The 26,690-nt window shown below is 36.2% G+C and overlaps 1 protein-coding gene and 1 long non-coding RNA gene across 3 annotated transcripts in view; one reads left to right on the top strand and one right to left on the bottom strand.

Annotated features, from left to right (window-relative positions):
* cntnap3 (contactin associated protein family member 3) overlaps positions 1-26,690 on the bottom strand; it is a 142,391-nt gene that overhangs the window by 102,716 nt on the left and 12,985 nt on the right. For both annotated transcript variants that reach the window (XM_082157941.1, XM_082157942.1), the window contains exon 2: positions 6,598-6,708. In XM_082157941.1, coding sequence (XP_082014067.1) covers positions 6,598-6,708 — 111 coding nt within the window. The remainder of the gene's footprint in view (positions 1-6,597; positions 6,709-26,690) is intronic.
* LOC309489365 overlaps positions 1-26,690 on the top strand; it is a 72,732-nt gene that overhangs the window by 43,134 nt on the left and 2,908 nt on the right. The gene's annotated exons all lie outside the window — the stretch shown is intronic.

Below are 26,690 nucleotides of genomic sequence, written 5' to 3'. Positions count from 1 at the left end.
TGTATTAAAAGAGAGCGATTCCAGTCGACCTCATTACAGCTAATTCAGATGTAATGTGACTCCGCCCACGGAGAGCGCGCGCTATTCAAACGCAAATGGCTGAGGCAATCCTGTGAACGCCCCCATCAGCTCGAGAAAACACACAAGTTTATTTAGATCATTGTTTACACCGTCTTGCAGCGCTGTGAGGAATAATACTAATGGAAAATGTCCCTCAGAAGTGCAGGTATATCGAGGAGCGAGCTGAGGAATACTAGTAAGTTTTTTCCTTCTCACGTGAATTTCTTCACGTGGGTTTCTGTTTATGAATGAATAAACGGCAGAGATGCGCGCTGTTTACCACAGCTGACAAAGACATGGCGTGTGTGAATGAATGATGATGTTTTAGCAAACTGTATTGCTATACTGAGATGAGTAAAAATCGACTGAATGTTTAAATAAAATGTAGGCTATTTGTATAAGCAACGTATTAAACTGCAAATTAACAATATGCCCTAATATTTCATGAAAACAACGTTACAGTCAGACGAAATATGAAAGACAACATTTTGTTTAGTAGATTAGGGTACAGTTTTTACTGTAGAATATACTGCCACATCAAATAAGCTTTTGTTCAGCAATTTCTATATATAAAATACTATTTTTGTCAAAAATAAAGTCATCAACTAAGATGTTAGCTGTTCCAATGTTGGCTATATTCAAACTAATGAATACATAGATAAAATGTAGGCCTATAATCTTTTTTTTTTACAAAGAAAGAGTACACTTGAAATATTGTTGAAATTGTAATTATTGTTGTAATTGTAACCGTTTTAATAAAATAGCAAAACATATTTACAAGATAGATGTAAGCAAAATCTTAAATGGTCAATATAAGTCTTCTTCTAAATATATATTTTGTCCTTGCATTGTGGCTCAGTCAGTGTCACACCTGAGTGAATGGCTCATCATTATGCAGAGTGGGTGGGACATTGTATACTAAGGTGTAAACCACTCCTCGTTCACGCCCCCCTCAAAACCTGTTTTACATCAATTTAAATCAATGTATGGTTTTATGTGAACGATAAAGCAAGACTATTTTCACATAATTTTGAAGAAAAAACTATAGGCGACGACATCCATTAGTCAAAATTCTACATTATTCTCTCAAAAATGAAAACATGTACATACATGTGGCTCACATATTATTGTAGTCCTGTTTGTGCTATATAGAGTGAATTTACACCTTTGCCATTAATATGTTTATTAGCAACTGAAAAAAGCACAAATGTCAGAGCAACACCCCCAGGGCCCAAAAAACCGCTCAGACTCCAGAGGGTTAAATGCAATTTCTCACATCCTAAAATAAGATAATATATCATCCAGCCTTAAAATGAATCAGGGAAAAAACTCAAAACTGATTAAGAAATAGAAATAAGTTGATTAAGAATCAAAAACATAAAAAACAACAACCTCCAAACCAGAAGCCCATCTCTCTCCCAGCCCACAGATCCTGCATCTTCAGTTGGTTTTATTCTGAGCGTGTTGACTTTGATGCAGGTGAGCGGATGAGGTGACGCTTTTCTCTACGGCCTCAGAAACATCAGACCGGATCCTGCAAGCTTTGAAGGGTGCTGCTCTCAGAGCCTCCTACACTGGTGTGTTTGTTTGTGTGAGTGTGTGTGAGTGCATAAAATCAAAGCGTGCACCTTTGAAGGCTATTTTCCATGAGGAACAACAATTACTCTTCCTCCTACTCCAGTCATTAATGTTCTGAGTTTCTGAGGAAAGCATATTTGCACTTAACGCAGCAGAAACATGTTATAGGCTAAAATGATTCTTTAAGTCTAGCTATTACCTCTTGAAATGGCAAGCGGGCTGTTCTTTGAATTCATCTGTAATGTGGTCACTTGTCGGTCGCATTCACACACACACCGAATGCCACAATTCAAGCACAACTAATGCGATAAACCGCTGAATCTTACTGAACCTGATGAGGTCCCATAAACGACACCAGATGCTCATAGACCCACGAGGCTTTGCATGCTTAAATGGACAGTTTTTTGGCCAGAATAACCTTCAAGATGCATCTGATTTTGAAAGTTCAGTTTATCAACAAATAATATATTTTATGGATTTTACATACTCGCATACAAACATACTCACATACATACATACATACATACATACTCACACATACATACTCACACACACACACACACACACACACATACATACATACACTCACACACACACACACACACACACATACATACATATACATACATACACACACACACACACACATACATACACGCATACAAACATACTCCCATACATACTCACATACTCACATGCATACATGCATACATACTCACATGCATACATACTCACATGCATACATACTCACATGCATACATACTCACATGCATACATACTCACATGCATACATACTCACATGCATACATGCATACATACTCACATACAAACATACTCCCATACATACATACTCACATACACACACACACACACATACATACATACATACATACATACATACATACTCACATACATACAAACATACTCGCATACAAACATACTCCCATACATACTCACTAGGGGTGTAACGGTTCACAAAATTCACGGTTCGGTTCGATACGATACACTTGTGTCACGGTTCGGTACGGTTCGGTTCGGTACGTTTTCCATAGGCTACAGCAAAAAGAAATTTCCTTGAATTAATTTTTTTATTTTTTATTTTTTTTATTTAATGAAACTAACATCATAAAGTATGGGGTTTTTTTGTTGTTTTTTTTTGCTTTTTTACTGAGCAATAATGGAGCTATACTTGACTCTTCTTATTAAAACAAAACAGCTCCTTGGACAAAATGAAATACAATATTGTAGTAGTAGGCTAGTTATAAACAAAGGTTTATTTTAGTTCAGATTAACATTTGAGGGCTGCAATTGTATTCATAATGTCAAAATAAAACAGACGTAATGTTACCTGAAAGCATTATAGCCCACTATTCCTGACGAACTTCCATACCTTGCAGTTAGTGTTACTACAGCAAATCCATTCCACGGTGAATGTTGCTGATCTGTGGACACCGGCCAGTTCATTCATGGCACGATGTTTGTTCCTGGTTTCCACGTCAGCGCTGTTTGATCCGTTAATAACAGAGAAATGTGCATGTTTCTCACTAGATCTCGCAGCGATGTTATTACTTCAGTGGCGAATTCAAAAAGCATTTGAAATTCAAATGCTTTCTTTACTGGTCTGGATCTCTTAGCGCTGTGTGGTGTTGCTTGATCAGGCTCGCGCGCATAGGGCTCGCGAGTCCCGCTTCACAGGTCAAAACTGATAAACGGTTCACACAAACACAATAAGAGTAGCTCAGTTTCGTTCCTTGCATTGCATTTGCCAGTTTATGTTGTGGTCGCGCCAGCCTCTATGAGCGCGCTTGCGACGCGCCTTCATTTGAAATAACGAAATTTTGGTTTTGGCCTCGTACCGAACGGTTCGATACGAATACGCGTATCGTTACACCCCTAATACTCACATACTCACATACATACATACATACATACTCACATACATACATACATGCATACATACATGCATACATACATGCATACATACATGCATACATACATGCATACATACATGCATACATACATGCATACATACATGCATACATACATGCATACATACATGCATACATACATACATACATGCATACATACATACATACATACTCACATGCATACATACTCCCATACAAACATACTCACATACAAACATACTCCCATACAAACATACTCCCATACAAACATACTCCCATACAAACATACTCCCATACATACATACATACATACATACATACATACATACATACATACTCACATACATACATACATACATACATGCATACATACATACATGCATACATACTCACATACATACACTCACATACATGCACACATGCATACATACTCACATGCATACATACTCCCATACAAACATACTCCCATACAAACATACTCCCATACAAACATACTCCCATACAAACATACTCCCATACATACATACATACATACTCACATACATACATACATACTCACATACATACATACATACATGCATACATACATACATGCATACATACTCACATACATGCATACATACTCACATACATACAGTACATACATACATACATACATACATACAGTACATAAATACTCACATACATACTCACATACATACATACATACATACTCACATACATACTCACATACATACATACATACACTCACATACATACACTCACATACATACATACTCACATACATGCATACATACATACATACATACATACATATTCGCATGCATACATACTCGCATGCATACATACTCGCATGCATACATACTCGCATGCATACATACTCGCATGCATACTCGCATACATACTCGCATACATACTCGCATACATACTCGCATACATACGTCTATATGGAAAGAACTGTTGATCTGTGATTTTCTTAGATAAAACAGTCTGTTTGTAGACTGTGTGATGAGCATTTCTGTCTAAAAGTAATTATTTTATAAATGTAACTCAAAAGCAAAGCATAATATAAAGTTCTGCCCAAGTGAAAAATAAATATACTAAAATGTATTTGAAACACATTTACTCTATGCTAAGTGTATCACAAATACATTTACATATTTATGTACTTAACATAAATACCCGGCAATTGTACTTTCGGTATACTAAATTGGTATACTTAAAATCTGCTAAATTAGAACAACTAATTTTGTGCTTAAAGTGCTTTAGTTATCCGGAAATAGTGCTGAGGTCCAACTAAAGATATACTTAAGTATATTTGATTGTGCTAAAGATAATATACTTTAGGTACGCTTTAATATACTTTAGGTACGCTTTAAATATCTTGCATTTAAAGACTGATAATTTACAGAGATCATACTATCTTTATTAATTATGATATTCAAAAACATTTTAGGCTTAATATTAAGAAATGTGCATTATGCAATAAGGAAGTACTCCAAATAAAGTTGAATTATTATATTTATATCAGTAAGTCTCAAGCAATATGTCAGTAAATATGTTAAAGTATTTATAGTATATTTAGTTTGAAATGAATGCATTTTAAATACATTTTTGTACAGGTTTTTTTTTTTTAGGGTGATCATGTATATCTAGTTCAAATGCTACTAAGTGCCTCAAACAAAACTGAGCCTCTTTCAACGCCACTTACATGATAAACCAAATAATTAGTTTTTCCTCAGAAGTGATCATCAGATCAGCCTGGCACAGTGTAAACATGACTGGATATCCAGATAATATAACTTAGAATATAAAGTGCCAGTGAGATGCACTGCAAGTAGTGAAGATAAATGCAAACATTTTTCAAAACCCTTAAAACAGATTTAAAAAAAAAAAAAATGTTTTAATGCCACAGATTTAAATTGAAGCAGATAAACAAGTCACATCTTGAAACCAGGACCAGGAACTACCAATCTTAATTCTATCCTACGTCCCATTAATTATGGGAGTGACTTCTGGTAAACTAAACAATCAGTGAAAGGCAATAATGAACGCAATAACACTTTTTAAAAAAAAACTGTGTACAATGAAGTGCCATTATTCTACTCGCCCTTCAACCATCAAACATTAAAAGAAAACTAAACCATGTAAAAGCATCACCAAAATACTTTCAATAAACCATGAATGGCCTTAAAAGCTCAATATTACAGACAGGTTAAATATCAATATTTGTCTATATTATATAACATACGTTGCGTTCAGTAACTTTAGCATTAAGTGGTAATATTTCAAAGTGTTTTCCATCATTTTGACAGATAACACATTGTATTTAGTAAATATTCACACTGTTAATATGGATTAGAAGTGAAAAGGGGAGACGATTACATTTTAAAGCATCCGTGTGAAAACAAACCTGGAAGGTGAGGTTTTCGGGAGAGAGAAAAAAGAGATTCTCAGTGCAATCCAGTGAATTATTCATGGGATATATTGTAAATGAAATCGGGAGAGCAGACCACAAATGCACAGTATAATATATGTTTGTCTTTCACACTGTTACAGTGGAATACAAAGAAAATAATCAGGAGGAAAAGAATGCAAAAAAAAAACCCTCCTGCCACAGACACGTCACATTAAAATAACAAGCGTTATGTTATTCTTCTGATGTCTGAAAATAAAACATGAAGGAAAATTGATAACTGACTATCTGATTATCTGTAGCTCAACCTTATCATTTAAAATTATTCATTTGAGTCTTTTTGAGTGGAAGTTCCCCAAACCGGAAGTACAGTAGGGTCATCAGGAAAAAGGAGGAAAAGGTGGATACTTTAGCAACCACATCGCAGCAAGTTAAAAAACAATCGAAACTCCCAAACAGCCACATAGCAACACCCTGGCAACCATCAACAGCTGCCTCGCACTAAGATGGCGAGTTTCACAAAACCAAGTTTAATCATAACACATCACACAAATGTGCAAATGTGGAAGCAGAAGTGAGACACTTCTCATTTACTCATTATTTAGCTGTGAATAATGAGTAAAGGTGTTGAATTACCATCTCTGCGGTTGAGTTTGGCGAAGCCTGGCCCATGACTGCTCGACAGCTCCGATGAACTTGTGAAGACCGACTGAGGCAGACCGGACACCAGCGGAGAATCACAGCTCTCTACAGACACACATCAACACACAGAGTTCACATAAATACTGCTCAAAGGGAAATTAATACTTTTCTTCAGCAAGTAGGCTATGCATTAAATTGACAGTAAAGACATTTATATTGTTACAAAAGAATTATGTTTCAATGAAATGCTTGTTTTCAAAACAACAACTTTCAATTCATCTAAGAATCCTAAAAAAAAAAAATGCATCATGGTTTCCATAAAAATATGAAGCAGCACAACTGTTTTCAACATTGATAATAATCATAAATGTTTCTTGAGCAGCAAATCATCATATTAGAATGATTTCTAAAGGATCATGTGACACTGAAGACTGGAGTAATGATGCTGAACATTCAGCTTTGATCACAGGAATAAATTACATTACATACTTTACATTACAAATTGTAATATTTTTACTGCATTTTTGATCAAATAAATGCCTTGGCCAGCAGAAGAGACTTCTTTTAAAAACGTTAAAACATATTTTTTTTTGTCACAACGCTGTGTTGAAGAACGCAATGATGAAGGCAAAGATTATGTTTAATAAATCCACACAAAGATAAATCACACAAAGAGAACAGCTTACATCACAGACGAGACCCAACAGCAAATGAATAGACAGAGGACTTATACAAGCAAATAAGGATAATTAACAACACACACCTGAACTAAATGACAACTAATCAACAGTGGAAAAGGTGCAAACTGAAAACAAAATCCAAACTAAGTGAGAGTGTGACACTTTTACAAAAATCTGTATGTTCCTGAATGTCTTCTTTGACGTACAGTAAAAGCACTTTGTAAACATTGTTACATTTTCTTCTTAACCTCAACACTGCATATAGTACAGTACAAATGAACTTTTCAGAACATTAGTTTTTCATATTCAGCTGCATTGACAGATTCAATTTTACTAATATAAAATACATTATACAATAATTGTAGTTATCCAAGTGATGCAAAAAAAACAAAACAAAAAAAAACAGGGAAAAGAAGATTAAAAATGGGGAAATAAAAGTAAAAAAACATTTTAAATGACTTTTAAAAGGTAAATAAAGTTCTACTTTATCTGTATTTAGTAATACTTGATGCTTAAAACCATTTGTTTAAAAGTAAACATGAAGCAACCCATTTACGTCCATAAGGTGTCATATTTCTGGATAAAACATTATATTATACAGGAAAAATTAAATAAAGGCAGTGCTTCTGGAATGGATTGGATGGTGAGAACAGTCTCAATATGACAGACATGTAAAACGGGACTGATGACGCTGTTGTTTCAGAGATTTTGATAAAAGTATTTTTAAATAACATGCAATAACATATACCAGTGAAAACAAGACCCGGAACATGCATTAAATAAGTAAATAGAGTCAATTTTGATTTCATGTTTCATATCTGCTTAACGACAGCGAGACCGTTTGTAAATATCAGGACGCTCGCATTCGCTGACATTTCCCAGAAACACTGCAAATTTACCTCCTCACATTAGCGCTCTGAAATTGGGGCACTAGAAGAAGTTTTTCCAAGCCCATCCAGCTTTACGGTTATTATTCAAGTTCATAAGAAATTTAAGACTGTTTAAAATGCTCTTACCTACAGAAAAAAGTCCTTTCCACAAAGCTGACCCATTTTCCTCCATATGAAACACTCGGTCAGGCAACCTAATTTATATAAAACTAAGCTTCTTTTTTTTATAGCGCATTATTTATATATATGTGAGAGTCTGAGCCTGTTAAAGCCTTATTTCTTTACTAATTTAAAGAGAAAGTGTGTGTGTGTGTGTGTGTGTGTGTGTGTGTGTGTGTGTGTGTGTGTGTGTGTGTGTGTGTGTGTGTGTGTGTGTGTGTGTGTGAATATTTTGTACATTATTCCTCTAGTTTTATATAACAAACCGCACGTAACCATAGTCTTGTTTGCATTCCCACTGGAATACAATAACACTCCCTATTACTTTTATGGTAATAGTTATTCCCAGAGTGCGGACTGAATAATATACGTCGGAACATAATTGTTCTTCTCCTGGTTTGTATAATCAGCTTCTGAAGCTCTATATATTGTGTTTGTCTAGTGTGTAAAGCACAGGAACAGTCGATAGACCCGAGCTGGACCGCTGCAATAATTCTCCGAGTCTCAGTCACACTGTTTGCATCAAGGCTGGACGGTTTCTCAAACAGTGAAAGCTCTGGGCTCAGTAGTGATTTTGTCATTTTTTTCTTAAAACAGGTTCTTCTTTCACACAAACGGTTATTCTTCTCTTCTTTTGAGTGTATTCAGTGAGGAAAACAGAACAGGAGGCAGTTCCAGACGCCGATCAATAGACTCTTGCGGTCACTGATTGCGGAGAAGATTGTGTGGCAGGATCATGTGACTCTGAAGACTGGAGTAATGATGCTGAAAATTCAGCTTTTATCACAGGAATGAATGACATTTTACAATATATTCACATAGAAAACCGTTATTGTAATAATATTTCACAATATTGCTGTTTTTACTGTATTTTTGATCAAATAAATGCAGCCTTGGTGAGCAGAAGAGCCTTCTTTCAGTACCACTGTGTACTTGGTGAATGGATGTGTGAATGTCTTTGACATAAAAGCACTTTTTAAACATTGTTATATTTTCTTTTTAACCTCAACCTTGCATAAAGTACAGTATCATTTTACCTTTGAGCACATTAGTTTGTCAAATTCCAGCTGCAATCGACAATGGTTCAATTTTAGTTATATAAAATACATTGTACATTGTTGTCCAAGTACGTTTGATGCAAAAACTGGAGAATAGAAGATAAAAAAAAGAGGGGAAATAAAATAATGAATGAATTGTAAAAAACTGTTTTAAAAAGTAAATGAAGTAATAGGTTACTTCTACACAGAAATTAGATTAAAGGTGAGTTCACACTTGTTGTTCGGTTCGCTCGGTTCGTTTGGACCGGACCAAAAAACAACACATTTAGTCCTGGTCCGCTTAGCATTCACACTGGCATTCTAACACCGAACCTAAAGGCATAGGGATTTGTTCACAACCTGATTGGTCGGCTTTTATGATGTATATTTCGTGACTGAACTTACTGAACATCCACAACAGTGCCGTGTTCTGGGATAAATGCGCTCTAGTGTGTGTGTGTGTAGCTACATATGATGGTATTCTGACCAGCTGAGAACTCGTGAAGAGCTTATAAAATGTGTAAAGGAGTCAAAACAGCGTCAGAAATCTCACACACACACACACACACACACACACACAGATCTGCTGTGAGGAGAAGCGGTTCTGATGTGTGATGGACAACATCACGACTGTGATGAGAGAAAACAGCTATGCTTGAGCATTCTGTCCTTTTTAGGGTCACATCTGGTGACAATATGTCCTGTTTTCTAGGGGTGTAACGATACACGTATTCGTATTGAACCGTTGGACCATTTTTCCTGCCGACCAAAATTTCGTTCAAAAAAGTGGAATGAAACTGCGCTACTCCTTATTGTGCTTCACGGACCCTTTATCAGTTTGGACCAGTGCAGCGCGAGCCGATCTTGATCAAGCGACACTGTTACTACACAGCGCTAAGAGATCCAGTAAAGAAAGCATTTGAATTCGCCATTGAAGTAATAACATGTGAGAAGCATTCACATTTCTCCGTTATTAACGGATCAAACAGCGCTGACGTGGAAACCAGGAAGAAACAAACATTGTGCTGTCAAGTAACGTCAGTTTTATTTCGACATTATGAATAAAATTGCTGCCCTCAAATGTTAATCTGAAATAAAATAAACCTTTGTTTATAACTACTACAATATTAGGCTACATTTCATTTTTTTTTTTATAAGGAGCTGTATTTGTTTTATATGCTCCTAAGAAGAGTCAAGTATAGCTCCATCATTGCTCAAAGTAAAAAATGATCATACTTTATGATGTTAATAAATCATGATGTTTTAATAAATAACAAAACAAAAACAAAAAAATCAAGGAAATTTCTCTGGCATTTCTTTCTTTTTGCTGTATCGAAAACGTACCGAACCGTGACACCAGTGTATCGTATCCCACCGAACCGTGAATTTTGTGAACCGTTACACCCCTACTGTCTTTGGTCGGTGTTGCGTTTATATTTCATTCGAACCGCACCAGAGTTCACTTGGAAGCGGATTGAGACCCATCTTTTCCTCAGTCTCGCTCCGCTAGTTTGGTGATCACCAGGGTTCAGATGGCAGCGTTCACACTTTTTTTTTTTTGCACTAACAGAGCAATCACACCAGAGTTCATTTTAATCCAACCAAACCTGCCAAGTGTGAACACACCCTAAACAGAGAACAAGATTTTGCAGCTTCTCAAATGTTTATACTGAGGGAAAAGACTCATTCATCTCACATGAGTTTCCCAAAATATCTGCAATCAAAAGTCAGAAATCTCAAAGTAAACTCAATCATCTGTCCTCAAATGATCTGAGCTGTTCTCCATGTTCATTTTATATCTACATACTCACTGCATGTCTATTTTCTCATTTCAGTTTTATCTCTCTGTAAGGACCTTTAGGAGAAACATCTGTCATACCAACTATGAAACAAACAAACCTGCACTATGAAAGAGCAACAACTGAGCAATGAAATTGAAACAGATGTTCTCAAATGAATCGACTTGTTCCTGAGAACCTCTTGAAGTTTATTATGGAGAAGGAAATGAACGCAGGATGCCAGCGAGACGCTTTTGATTGATAGGAACCCGTAACATCCTGACAGATATGAAGGCCACGCTAATCTCCGCTCTGGGTTTACAATTTGCTTCCCAGTTCCAGAAACACCTCGAAGTCTAAATGACGCCAGGAGAGCAGCGCTAATGATGATAATTCATCATACATGCGGCCCGCGATGCGATAAAACCTCCTCATAACGTTTAATATCACTTTAACATATTCAGACTTATCTGAGGACGCAGTGACAACCGAACGTTCCCCTCGTTTCTCCCGCAACAGCTGCTGAGGGACTATTACACCATTTCACACAGTCAAAGAAGAGCTGAACTCATGAGATGAAAACAAGGAAATCAATTCATGAACAAGGAAGTTAAAATGAAATCAAGACAAACTCAACAGTGCAAGTTAGATATTCTTCTCGGCCAATTTCATACAGATAAAACTCTTTTTTCTCTCATTGAATATCCGGTTGTATTCATACATGCATGGTTCATGCAAGCTGGTTCATGCTGACATGTTTATGTTGTCATTAAAAATGTGAGCAAGGGGTTGTGAATGTGCATTTATAAAACAGATTGTGCATGTGTGAGCGCATCTGTTTTCGCACTGGCCTCTGTTTTCCCTGTGCATGCGAGCCAATTCATTCATTGTTCTACACAATGATTAGCAACGTGTCTGTTTACAGCTCATGTGCATTGATTGGACAGGCTGGAGATGGCTTCAGCCAATAGCACGTGTTCAGAAAGGTTTCTGTGTCCAATAATTGGCAAAACAGAGCGAGTGATGAGCTCTTCAGAGACTTCCCTCAAAGACGGCATCTCCATCTTTTCATATTGATTCTGACAAGCCACTTGATGCAATCAGCAGCACTCTAAATGCAAATAAAACCAGATTAATACATTCTCAGCATTCATGTCATGCGCGTGAGGTGCAACATGGGATGCTTTGTACACGGTATTGAAAGAGGCCACTTGTTGGCAGTTTTTTTTTTACAAAACATCCATAAAAAATATTATTATTAGTAATAATAATAACAATAATAACAGTGCATAAAATATGTATTGATATTTTTAAAAATGAAATAAAAATGATTAAATTATGTGAAAAAATACAGAATGAAAATAAAACAAATAATTTAAATAAAAACAACAGATGAATAAATAAAATAATAATGAATACAATAAATATAATAAAAAACGTTTAAAAAAATATTATAATAATAAAATAAATAAATAAAACAAAATAAATATTAACATTTAAAACAAAAAAATATATAAATAAAAACAGACAAATAAACGTAAGCAAATAAAATAATAAAATCAAAAATAGATAAATATATATAATAATAATTACAATAACACTATAAAAATGATAAAATAATACATAAAATAAATAGAATACGAATAAATATAGAATAATGAAAATAAACATTAACAAATAAAGATAAACCATTAATTTAAACAAAAACAACAAATAAAATAAATATTACTAATAATAATAATACATAAAAGTATTACTATTTAAAACAAAAACTAAATTTAAAACTAAACAGACAAATACATGTAAAAATCATTAAAACAATAAAACAAAGACAAGAGTTGAATAATACTATGTAACAACAACAACAACAACAATACTAATACATAAAATAAATATTAATATTTAGAAACAAAAAAAAAGGAAATCATATGTTGGCACAATTCATATGTCTAAACAACTAATTTCAAGCATTTAAGGGGAATGCTTCGGATCAAAAGGTTTTTGCAAGTTCAGTGAAGTGTGTCCCAGTTTACAGCACACCATGGTACCGAGCGTTTACCACACTTATATACTAGATATTTATGTAATGCGCCAAGGAACTTCACAAATACAATGTTATTACCACCACAGTACCATGTCCAAAAAGTAATAGCACGTGCTGTTTTCTTGAGATACAGGGCATTATGGAGATCTCATATAAAAGCCCAGAGGTGTTGGACAGTAAGAGGAGCAGATCCAGCATTAACTGTATGTCACTGTCTGTGAAGACGAGGATCCGTCTAAACCCCCGCGCGTCTGAAGCTTCCAGAGCTCTGCGACGCAGTGTCTAATGCTGCTATCTGATGAGTGGCTACATCCAATCTGCCCCCATTATTTATTCAAACTTACAAAGAAAGTACTGAGCAAACTCCCGGAGCCACATACTGTCAGCACGTCAGCCCCGGCACATCTCGCTTTGATCCGAGCCTTTATCTCGGGTAAACACACCTGACAGCCGGGCCACAACGCTGGGAATTATTCTGTTTAACAATGCAAAACAATTAAGGAAAAATGTCATGATGACAGACTATCTTCTAATTCACGCACAGACATCAGAAACACATCAGCAGCCATCAGATTAACTCAAAGCTACATTATCTAACAAGGTGGGCACACGCGTCAAGAAAGGCATGCATAATATATAAATAGCGAGACAAGCGCAGCCTTGCTTGGAACAAAACATGCATAACGAAATGCATATGAGATGACACATCCCTCTTTTTATTCTTCTATCCATGTGAATGCATTGTTTTCCTGTGACATATTTCCCTGCATCCTAACAGCTTTGACATCATTACGGGGAGAAACTTAAGATTCACCGAGACATTTTCCATCTGTTCTTTCGCTTAATTCCCTGTGCTATGCAGCACGTATGAATTATGCAACGAATAAATATCAATTGACGCTGCCAGTAGAAGTTAACGAAGAGAATTGGTTTGTAACTCAATACATCTAGGTGTGCATTCATCTTGCACAGATCTCAGCTGGAAGTTTAACCTGTTTTATCGTCCAGCAGGTGGACATTTTCCTGTTCTATTGCATACCAACCCCATTCGTTTCTGACTTAAAAAGAAATGGCCTGAAACTCTTTTTTTTTCTGCAGCAAAAACTTCTTTTTCTGCAGCATTCATAATTCAGCACTAGTTGAGATTATCATAAGCTCTGGAGTCAGGCCTGATCTGTGGGTGGTAGTTTGTGTTCTGGGCTTATACGGACGCCTCAGACGGCATGACTTCTGAAAGCGTTCTTGATCAAACGTGTGGCATTAAGTCATATTCCTCTGGATCTCCCGCTCACTCGTGTCATGCTATTTTTAAACCGCATGGCTGCAGAGAGCATCACTGGCGTTAAAGTCCTTACAGTCCTTCAGTGGGTCTGTGCAGCACTTCAGATTCAAACCATTTTCTTTGTGCTGTGTAGGGGACACCGGGGGTAGTTGTCACAAAAAGTCCAATCACACAAATGCCTGTTTTCTCTATCAACAGTAACTACACTTGTCGGCGCCAATGGCCTCGTGGTCAGTGCGCCGACATGTAGCGCCTTTGCGCTCGGGCGGCCCGAGTTCGAGTCCCGGCTCGTGGACCTTTCCCGATCCCATCCCCCGTCTCTCTCCCACCTCGTTTCCTGTCATCTCTCTACTGTCCTGTCACAATAAAAGGAAAATCACCAAAAAAAACAATGTACAACAGTAACTACACTGAACAGGAATGCAGGTTAAAACTGCACATTTTAGAGTGGCCTTTTATTGTGGACAGCCTAAGGCACACCTGTGCAATAATCATGCTGTCTAATCAGCATCTTTATATGCCACACATGTGAGGTGGATGGATCATCTCGGCAAAGGAGAAGTGCTCACTAACACAGGTTTAGACAGATTTGTGAACAATATTTGAGAGAAATAGGCCTTTTGTGTACATAGAAACAGTCTTAGATCTTTGAGTTCAGCTCATGAAAAATGGGGGCAAAAACAAAAGTGTTGTGTTTATAATTTTGTTCGGTGTATATGAAGGTGAATCTGTACTGAAAGGCTGAACTGTGTTCTCAGGATGGGTAAGTTGTTATATTTGTATATTTGAGCAAGTTGTTTGATGTGTTACAATCAGTGCTGGGTAGCAACTGAATACATCTAATCTGATGTAAAATGATTACATGAACCCTGATGTAATGAAATGTTTAATGCACTTCATGTTTATGACAACGAATGAATCTATTTCCTTTCCATTTGTATTTTCATATTAATACGCTACAAAATAATATGATTTAAATCTATGTGATAAACAAGGTCAAAAGTAATAATTTAATTAGCATTTCATATTTTTGAATAAAATACATTCTCCTGAATTCAGTGTCAATAAACAGCATTATTTCCAATGTGACAGCTTTCTTCTAATATTGTGACAACACGCCCCACGAGAGGGATCGACACTTGTTAAACAAACTGCGTTTTTTTTTTTTCTTGTTTTTATAGTCAAGACTTTAAAGTTTGTCTCTATATAGAACTTGAAAGTATTCACTGGATTAAAAAGTGTGACAACTAGCTCCAGTGTCCCAGTTAATGATTATTACATTCTTGATGTTTGATTATTACAACTTCTTCAGATCAATGTTTTGGTTTCTGGGATCTTTAGCACCAGAAAAAAAACAAAAAAACAAACATTTTTTTGCTTTTTTCAAACACCTTGGGAATGAAAAGTTCTTTGTGGAACATCAAAGATTCTCCAGTGACATCAGACTGGTTCTAAATAGAACACTTATTTTAAAATGTATTGTTTCTAAAAGCTGCAGTGCAAGTGAAATATAAACCCCAAACCATCTCCCACTTCTACACGTTCATGTTCTGGTTCTCTAGGGACGTCTGTTTCATCTCATGGTGTTTTATCTGCATACTAAGGAGCCACAACTCCTCAAATCAAGCCGTTTGATTCTTGCAAGGGTTTGTAAGATGATGAATGCTCAGTTTCTTAATGGACGAACACCCTCAGAGAGTAAATCACATTAAACATAAATTTTCTTGACATGCATGTTGTAATTGCTTGTTTTAACTACTAATGAGGTGCTGTCATGAAAGCCAGTGATATACAATCTGACTCAGAGCGAGTGACATCAGCACCATAGTAAACATGAGTAAGAGGCTTCACAGCAGGATCAGGGTGTGAGCGGGACTCGCCATCAAATCTAGCAAACTTTGGTGGCTGTAAGCAAGCAAGCAAACAAACAAACAACACACACATGCATATGGGACCATGGCTGTGCTCAAAATGGAATACTAGCCTAACTTACTGAACACTGCATTCTATTTTTATTTAAAAGAACTGAAACAGTGCGCATTACACAGTGATGAATGTCACTACAACAGTGCCAGGCATCATCCTGGAAATAAAAATGAATATTTCACAACTGATGTAAATAATAAAAACAAATAAATTAAATGAATAAATATTATTTAGTTATACGTGTTAAAAATAATACAAATATATACAAATAAAAATATTTATAAAAAATATACAAATAAAATAATATTATATATATATATAATTAAATAATATTTACTTATTTTATTTGTATATATTTTTTTATAAATAATTGTGCCTATATGCAAAGAAATACTATTTTCTTTGGACTATGGAGTGCCGCAGGGATCTGTGTTAGGCCCTCTGTTATTTTCAATATATATGATGCCACTTGGAAATATTATAAGGAAACATGGAATTAGTTTCCATTGTTATGCTGATGACACTCAAATATATATTTCATCACGGCCGGATGAAAACGCAAAATTTTCCAAATTGACAGAGTGTGTTAAAGATATAAAAGATTGGATGACCCGTAATTTTCTTTTATTAAATCCAGACAAGACAGAGGTAATACTTATCGGTTCAAAAAACCGCCCACAAAATCTCGCACAATACAACTTTAACATCATAGGATGTCCTGTTACTTTATCCTCTACAGTAAAAGACCTGGGTGTTATACTCGATTGCAACCTGTCTTTTGAAAATCATATTTCATATGTTACAAAAACAGCATTTTTCCACCTTAGAAACATTGCTAAGCTACGTAACATGCTATCAGTTTCTGATGCAGAAAAGTTAGTTCATGCATTCATGACCTCGAGACTGGATTACTGTAATGCTTTACTAGCTGGTTGTCCTGCATCCTCAATAAACAAGCTACAGTTAGTCCAAAATGCCGCCGCTAGAGTTCTTACGAGATCAAGAAAATATGATCATATAACACCGATTTTATCATCACTGCATTGGTTACCTATAAAGTTCCGTATTAATTACAAGGTATTGCTACTGACCTATAAAGCCCTAAACGGCTTAGCTCCAGTCTATTTAACGGATCTTTTATCACCCTATAATCCATCGCGCTCTTTAAGATCACTAAATTCAAGGCTTTTGGTCATACCTAGGATATCCAGAACCACCAAAGGAGGGAGAGCATTCTCACATTTGGCTCCAAAACTCTGGAATAGTCTTCCTGATACTGTTCGTTGCTCAGACTCGCTCTCCCAGTTTAAAACTAGATTAAAGTCGCATCTCTTCAGTCAGGCATTCATATAATCCTACAGTTCAAACTACAATCCGGCCTCTAGCTCATAAATGCCAGAGGAGAACTGGCCCCCGACTGAGCCTGGGTTCTCCCAAGGTTTTTTTTTCTCCATTAGGTCACCTGATGGAGTTTTAGGACACCATTAGGTCACTTGATGAAGTTTTTCGGTTCCTTGCCACTGTTGCCTTTGGCTTGCTCAGTTGGGGATATTTTGGGGATATTTAATTTAATTTTATCAATCAATAAATTCCTCTTGAAACAAACTTTGTTGTATTATTTTAATTTAATACTGTGAAGCTGCTTTGATACAATCTGTATTGTGAAAAGCGCTATACAAATAAACTTGACTTGACTTGACTTGACTATTTATTTATATTTATGTAAAATCAGTATTATATATATATATATATATATATATACAGTATATTAGTGCTGTCAAACGATAAAAATATTTAATTGCGATTAATCGCATTAATGTCCTAGTTAACTCGCAATTAATCGCACATTTTTATCTATTCTAAATGTCCCTTGATTTCTTTTTGTCCCATTATTTTTTCTCATTTTAATGCTCTTATCAACATGGAAAAGTGGATCGGCTTGCTTTGTGCAAATGTTTTTTTTTATTGAAAACAACATTGGCATATACTGTAGTGTTCAATTTCACACTAACATTCTTACTTGGAGCAGTCATTCATACATCGCATCAGAGAATTCGCATCAGCTGTGTGCTTGGCCATATTTTCAGACTGGACGTGCGGCGATGATAGCTTAGTTCACAATGACAAAACACACAGATAACTTTGGTCTTGTCAACGGAACTTGGAAAGTAAACTTTCCATTCAGAATCTTATTGGCATCCATTTCGGCATATATATATATATATATATATATATATATATATATGGGACCCTAGGGACTATATATATATTTAAATAAAGTAATTAATAATACATTATTTATCTAAAAACAATACAAAACAAACAAATAATTATTATTTAATTATATGAAACAAACCAATAAACACATGTACAAAAAAATACTTTTGGTGAGACAAGGGGGGGGGGGGGGGGGGGGGGGGGGCTGTATGCTTTGTATTTTGGCAAATGTAGTTGGCTATCAAGGTTTTCTATGTATACAGAAAATCTGCATACTAGACACAGTACACATTATATACTGCAGGACTAATACACTAAGCTAGTATGCTATTCTGAACATTTCTAAAGTGTGTGTATATTAACAGAGAAAGAGCGAAAGCCACACAACTCTTGATATCATGGAGCCTTTCAACCACAGGCCGTTAAACAATTTACAAAGTGCCTATTTGCGAGACGGTTCAGTCTGTGTGTGATACCAGGCAGGGTCGAGCTGTGTCACTAAAACCTTTCCTTTCCATTACCAACAACTAATCAGCTTTCCATCTGCTCACACATCCAGACGCCTGACATGAAACTACTCGAGAGCTCTGATGCCTCAAGGCTAAGAAATATCTGATTAGCTTCTTTCTTCATGGGTGAAAATGGTGCACGCTTCGCCTTTGACCTAGTTTGCTAGCAGGTCACTCTGCGCTCCTAACCTGCCACAGGGGAAGCACTGAAGAGCGAAATGAAATACGCGTGTAGAATGTGACACAGCAGCCGCTGCTCCTGCAGCATCCCACCATCTATTTTCCTGTGTTTTATCCGTTCTCCTTCAAGGGCACATCGGTGACAGTCTATTAGTGAGTTTGAGGCTGCTGATATAAAACATGGAAAACATTTAAAAGGAATAGTTCACTCCAAAATGAAAACTCATTATTTACTCGTTCCCAACCCACATGCTGTTATCTTTTTCTGTAAGGCACCACAGGAGTTTTTTTTTTTTTAAAGGGAATTAGACAAACAAAAATAGACCCATTACAGTGTCGAATGATGTCTTACTCTTATCTGTATGACCATAAATGACGGAGTATTTTAAAACGGGTGGTATAATGTAATGTAAAATAAGTCTCTGATGTCCCCAGAGTGTGTATGTGAAGTTTTAGCTCAAAATACCCCACCGATATTTTTATATAGCATGTTAAAGTTGTATATTTTTGAGGGTGAGCAAAAACGCGCCGTTTTGTGTCTGTCCCTTTAAATGCAAATGAGCTGCTGCTCCCGGCGCAGGGGGCGGAGCTTCAACAGCTTGCACTCGCACAGACATGCACTGAAAATTTCAAAAACTTTTAGCCTTTTATGTTCAAACTGGAGTCAGACAATGATGGAGAGACTCAAGAAGAAGTGACAACATGTAGAAGCAACAGGACATTTCTGAATGGTTAGTTGATGAATTTATGTAGCTGATGTGTAATTATCTTCTAGTCATTGATTAGCATGTTCTGTCTTGATAATCTATAAATCGTGTTCAGGGGGCGCGGTTTATGTAAATGTTAGGGTTGGTGATGTCACTAACCCAGGAGGAATGTTGTGTAGTCTCTACCAGCCGTTTGTTGTAGTCCTTAAAAAGCCATTTCTTTAAAAGCAAATATCTCCCTTTGCTTTGAACTTTGAGCGTTGTAACTTTGCAGATGTTGTTTATGCTCAAACAGCAACATTACACACTAACTAAAGTTAGAAAAGTCAAATCATAATCAACCACCCCTTTAAAACGTTTCTGCTGGGTGGGCAGATGACATCAAAAGACAACAGGAGTGCAAAAACAAATCCCTGCACAAGTTTTATTTTTCCATCCATCCATCCATCCATCCATCCATCCATCCATCCATCCATCCATCCATCCATCCATCCATCCATCCATCCATCCATCTTCTTCCGCTTATCCGAGGCCGGGTTGCAGGGGCAGCAGTCTAAGCAGAGATGCCCAGACTTCCCTCTCCCTAGACACTTCCTCCAGCTCTTCCGAGGGGACACCGAGGCGTTCCCAGGCCAGCCGGGAGACATAGTCCCTCCAGCATGTCCTATGTCTTCCCCGGGGTCTCCTCCCGGTGGGACATGCCCGGAACACCTTCCCGGGAAGGCGTCCAGGAGGCATCCGGAAAAGATTCCCGAGCCACCTCAGCTGACCCCTCTCGATGTGGAGGAGCAGCGGCTCTACTCTGAGCTCCTCCCGAGTGACCGAGCTTCTCACCCTATCTCTAAGGGATCGCCCAGCCACCCTGCGGAGAAAGCTCAACTTATTTTTCATTATCCTATTTATTTTGTACTTTACAAACACAATAATAGCTCTTAACACAATAGATGCTCTTTAGTTTTGTAGCAGCTTATGACCAAATAACTTTTTTTTTATCAGCCCTACAAAAAATATGGCCAAAGCAAGAAAGCATTCTGTTTACTTCTTAGTGCTTAATACACTAAAGGAGACTGTAGAAACTACCTCAGGGGGACTTAATGTTACTAGCTGGAACAAACTGTAATTCGCCCTACTGTCTGTTCAAAATAAATGAAAAGAAACCTAGCATTGGGAATTTGTTGCCTTTTCCAGTTGTACCGAACTCGCATTGAACCCATATATATATATATATATATATATATATATATATATATATATATATATATATATATATATATATATATACAGTACAGGTCAAAAGTTTGAAAACATTACTATTATTAATGTTTTTGAAAGAAGTTTCTTCTGCTCATCAAGCCTGCATTTATTTGATCAAAAATACAGAATTTTTTTTTAATATTGTTACAATTTAAAATAATTGGTTTTCAATTTATTATACTTTAAATTATCATTTATTTCTGAGATGCAAAGCTGAATTTTCAGGATCATTACTCCAGTCTATCACATGATCCTTTAGAAATCATTCTAATATGATGATTCATTATCAAAGTTGGAAACAGTTCTGCTGCTTAATATTTTTTCATAACCTGTGATACTTTTTTAGGATACTTTGATGAATAAAAAATAAAAATAAAAAATAAAAATAACTAAAAAGAACCAAATGTTTTAAAAATAGAAATCTTTTGTAACAGCAATATACACTACTGGTCAGTAATTTGGGGTCAGTAATTTTTTTTCTTTCTTTTTTTGAAATAAATCAATACTTTTATTCAGCAAGGATGTGTTACATTGATCAAAAGTGATTTTTTAAAGTATATTCAAAATAGAAAACTATTATTTTAAGTTGTAATAATATTTCACTATATTACATTTTTTTCTGTATTTTTGATCAAATAAATGCAGGCTTGATGAGCAGAAGAAACTTCTTTCAAAAACATTAAAAAATAGTAATGTTTACAAACTTTTGACCTGTACTGTATGTATATATATATATATAATAAAAGTGTCATGCTCACCAAGGCTGCATTTATTTAATAAAAAATACTCCATCATTACTCCAGTCTTCAGTGTCACATGATCCTTCAGAAATCATTCTAATATGTGACCCTGGACCACAAAACCAGTCACATGGGTCTTTTTTTTTTTAAATTAAGATTTATACATCATCTGAAAGCTGAATAAATAATCTTTCCATTGATGTATGGTTTGCTAGGATAGGATAATATTTAGCTGAGATACAACTATTGAACATCTGGAATCTGAGGGTGCAAAAAAATCGAAACATTGAGAAAATCTCCTTTAAAAGTTGTCCATTTATGTTCACGATTGTGCTGCATTCACTCACAAAAATACATGTTTTATATATTTACGGTAGGAAATTTACAAAATGTCTTCATGGAACATGATGACTTTACTTAAAATCCTAATGATTTTTGGCATAAAAGAAAAATAGATAATTTTGACCCATACAATGTATTGTTGGCTATTGCCACAAAAATACCTGTGCGACATGCGACTGGTTTTGTGATCCATGGTCACATATGATGATTTGCTGCTCAAGAAACATTTCTGATTAATATCAATGTTGAAAACAGTTGTGCAGCTTCATATTTTTGTGGAAACCGTGATACAATTTTTCCAGATTCTTTGATGAATAGAAAGTTCATAAAAACAGCATTTAGTTGAGACAGAAATCTTTTGCAATAAAAAATTTATTTATTGTCACTTTTGATCAATTTTATCAGTACTTGCTGAATAATTAATATCTTTCAGAGAATAAATATCTTTTTTTTTTTTTTTTGTGCCTGTTTTGCTGCTGTAAGAGATTCTTATAAAACATCAATAAAAGGAAGGCAAGTAAAAAAGAAAATACAGAAATTTACGTTTATGAGTGAACTATCCACTTTAAGTGTTTTGGATTCAATGCTAAAGTGCACAGAAAAGAAATGACATTTCTTTCCAAACATGCTCCACAGCGACAGCTAAAGAAATATTTGATCAAGTGCAGTATATTCTGTAGACAAAATATCGCTCAGGATGATGAATTCTCCGGGCTGTATCACCGATCAGCCGTGGCAGGTGTGTGAGATGAATGTGCTTTGGTTTGGGTGCTAAAGCCTTGAGAGATCCTCAGCCTTGAGTCCCTGACAGCTGTGCCGTAATTTCCTGCCAATTTTGTGCTTAAATACTGCGGTCCGTATTAATAAATGCAAATGCATAAGAGGCTGCCAAGAGTTCAACGAGAAAAAAACACAACTGCCACTAGTGTGTAACCTTGACTCCATGAGAATCCCATTCAGCGCTTGACTTTCTATTCACACATTTTCATAACTGACAGTAAAGAAGACGTATGACGGTGATTTGTTCTCGGCTTCGCCCCGTGCCGACGTCCAGGCTCTTTGAGACACTGCGCTGCCATGAATCATAATGGACAATGTGCTTTGCGGGGAAATGCAGAGAATATTCACAGCAAATTGATCTTATGCCGAGGGTTTATGTTGCGTTCCATACAAACAACTAGTAGAATTGATAAACGATAATTCCTGATGGGGCAAAGACCTCACTGTGGGAGATACAAACCATATTTCCACATATAGTTACTATTGATGGACAAAAACGGGAACTCAACTAGCAAACAAAACCTGTTTAACAACATAGAAGTGTGTCGTTTCAACAGATCAATATTTTAAAAGTGTTACAATGTTGCACTCTTCAGAATTCGGAACTATTTAAACATTTAACTTCTTCCCTCGTGCTTCCATTTATCAACACTTCCCAACATCTAGAGGAGCTGAAACCCAGCCAAACTCGATCCCACACTTGGCATCTCCTTTCTTCCAGCTCTTTAATTGATTCTATTGCAATAAATGACAAGATACTTCACAATTATGACTAAGAGTCTGCGACACTCTGGTGGCAACTTGGTTTTTATCATAAAGCGCACCACTCCGGCAAGCATAAGCAGCCACACAGTCATGATTAAATTGAACACTTCAATGCCTCCAAACCAGCTTTCGGCAATGATAAACGACCTGGAAATAAAGATAACATAGCAGGGGATGTCAGTCTTTCTGACCTGAGATCAGATAGGAAAACCCTCCTGATATGTTTAGTGCAGACACTGAGTGTTTAGACGTGATTGGCAGGAGGATTCTGAGCCAACAAACCAGCCCTGGATCTCACCGGTGTGACTCGGGCCTGAATATAATTGCCTTGCAGAATGAACAGCTCAGGCTTAGTGTGAAAAAACTGCTTCTGCGCTAATTCACTGACCGCTCCATTTGTCGTCTGTCCTAGTAACGGTCACATTTCTGTGCCTATTACTATTACAAATAGGTAAACAAAGAGTTTGCACAAAACAAACCCCATACAAGAGTTTATACACTGTTAAATAAAGGATCTGAACATGTTTTACAGCCTGATGCAACACAAGAAATCTCAAAAAAGAGCTTTTAATTCTCGTAGTTCTCTAGAAAAACATTTGCTAAAAGAACCAAGAAACCATAACATTGATCTGAAGAAACCTCAAGGATTTTAACCTCCAAAGAACCAAAGAGCATCTAAAACTCCTTAAACAGCCAAAAATAATTACATTGTTTAACCCTTACATTGTTGAAAACCCTGTAACACCTTTGATGTTCGTAACCCTGTAACACCTTTGATGTTCCCAGTCAAAAATGTCTGGCCTTTTAAAAATTGCTTAGGCTATAAATTGCTCGTTATGCTATATTATGGCCAAATAATGGATTCAATCTTTTTGTCAACTTGCTTTCTTTCATTTAGGGCAGGTTTTGTATTTCGTTTGGTCTCGACAAATTATCTCCCCAAAAATAGGGATGTACTTATACTCTATGTGAGTGAAGTCAATGAGTTTTAGTCCAATGCGATAACATTAACATTTTCAGGAAAAAGAAAATCCTCTCCGGGTAAAAAAGACCTGAACACAACATGAGGGTTGTGTATTTACATGACAACATTGTTTACATGCTATTTACAGAATAAGAACAATTTTAAATAAGAAACCACACAACATATTGTGACTCTGGCAATGAATGGAATGTAAATAATGCAATGAGAAGACTCAAAAATAAAAAATATGGTTTTAAGTAAAAGATCATAAATATGTATACTTTAAATAATAAGCAAATTATACAAAATTTTTTTATTTTTTTATTAAGTAAATAAATATAATTTGTGTAAAAGATAATATAAATGCTTCTTTAGAAAACCACAAAGCCTATGTTCTGGTGCTTTAAAGAACCCAGAAACCCAAACGCTGATCTGAAGAACGTAGAATAAAACACCAACAGCTCATTTTTATCTCCAAAGAAACGAACAACTCAAGAGCACCAAACAGCCCACAATGCTTTGCTGCAAAGAACCATTAAAAAGCCTTTGATACTTAAGTGTGTACTACAATATGAAACTGCACAACCGAGCCCCTGAGTCTATTCTCAAAATCGAGATATAATATTATCCCGCTAAATTTACCTTGGAGGTTAAAAGAAGAATGGAAGTGATTTCAGAAATGAAGCTTCTGTTGATGGCTCTTTAGGGCACAAGGACTTAAAAATGAAGAGTGAAAGTGGGTCATTGGATGTAAACAGCCCATGTGGACTCCAAAAGCACATGTTAGTTTTGCTCAGTGGTTTATGTTCAGCACACTTCCACCAGGGAAACCAGCTGGGTCCAGCATGGCTTTGATTTCGTCCTGATTCTGAGTCTCATATGGACATGAGCAGGATATTTCAGGCTTGTGCTTTATGGAGCGCACAGTGCTTTCCATACAGAAGATTAAACCAAAGATAAAGATTAAACCAAAACAACCTTGTCACTCAAAGAAGTTTTCACCAACATTTTAGGTGTGCTGTTACTCTACTAAGGCTACGTTCACACTGTCAGACCAAATCCGATTATTTATGTATCCGATTGGAATCTGATCTAAAATTATTGACCGTCCACATTGTGTATCGCAACTGTTCAGATCCAATTTGTGTGTCCCATGCCGCTCTTTCGTTTTCCAGAATATCCACATTGGCTTCTATGGTATACAGTATAAGGTATATGCGAAAAACAATAACAACAGCCGCAATTTTTTTTTCAATTTGATGAACTCTGTGTTAACAAGATTATTACGTTACCTAAACAAAAAAAACGTTGGTTTTATTTTTTTTCAGTTCGTTGACTTTTTTTTTACAGACTCAAAGACTCTTGATTATGAATGTGTCGGGGGGAAAAACAGCAAGGAGACATTTTAATTGTTTATTAATAAACTAGTGTTTTCTGAGTCAGTGTTGGCTGCAAAGATGAAGTTGACGATGCGGACTCATCATCTCCACAGTATAGTGAACACGCGCGCCTATAGAGAGAAATACACCTTTCATTTGGATTACATAATCAGAGAGAATTTGTTTTCAATTCAAATTGGTTTGTTTAAAAGTAGACATTTCAAGCTTTCTAAATGCCTATTTCTCATGTCTGTGAGGCAAGTATCCTATTCGCTGAGTTTCGGTTCATTTGTGACTCGCTCCAGTTCTTCTTGAAGTCGAAGACGGAGTAACTTTCTCCTCTTAAGTTTATTCCGTGCACTGTCAAGTGCTTCATCAGATCTGCCGTGTTGCCGGTCTTGGCAGCAATTATCTTGCCGCAAATATTGCATCAGGCACCGTTGGCATCGAGCCT

The sequence above is a fragment of the Leuciscus leuciscus genome, assembly GCF_965113295.1.
Source record: "Leuciscus leuciscus genome assembly, chromosome: 24".
Lineage (NCBI taxonomy): Eukaryota > Metazoa > Chordata > Actinopteri > Cypriniformes > Leuciscidae > Leuciscus > Leuciscus leuciscus.
Note: the sequence above shows the minus strand (reverse complement) of the source record. Positions and strands in the feature narration are given on the sequence as shown.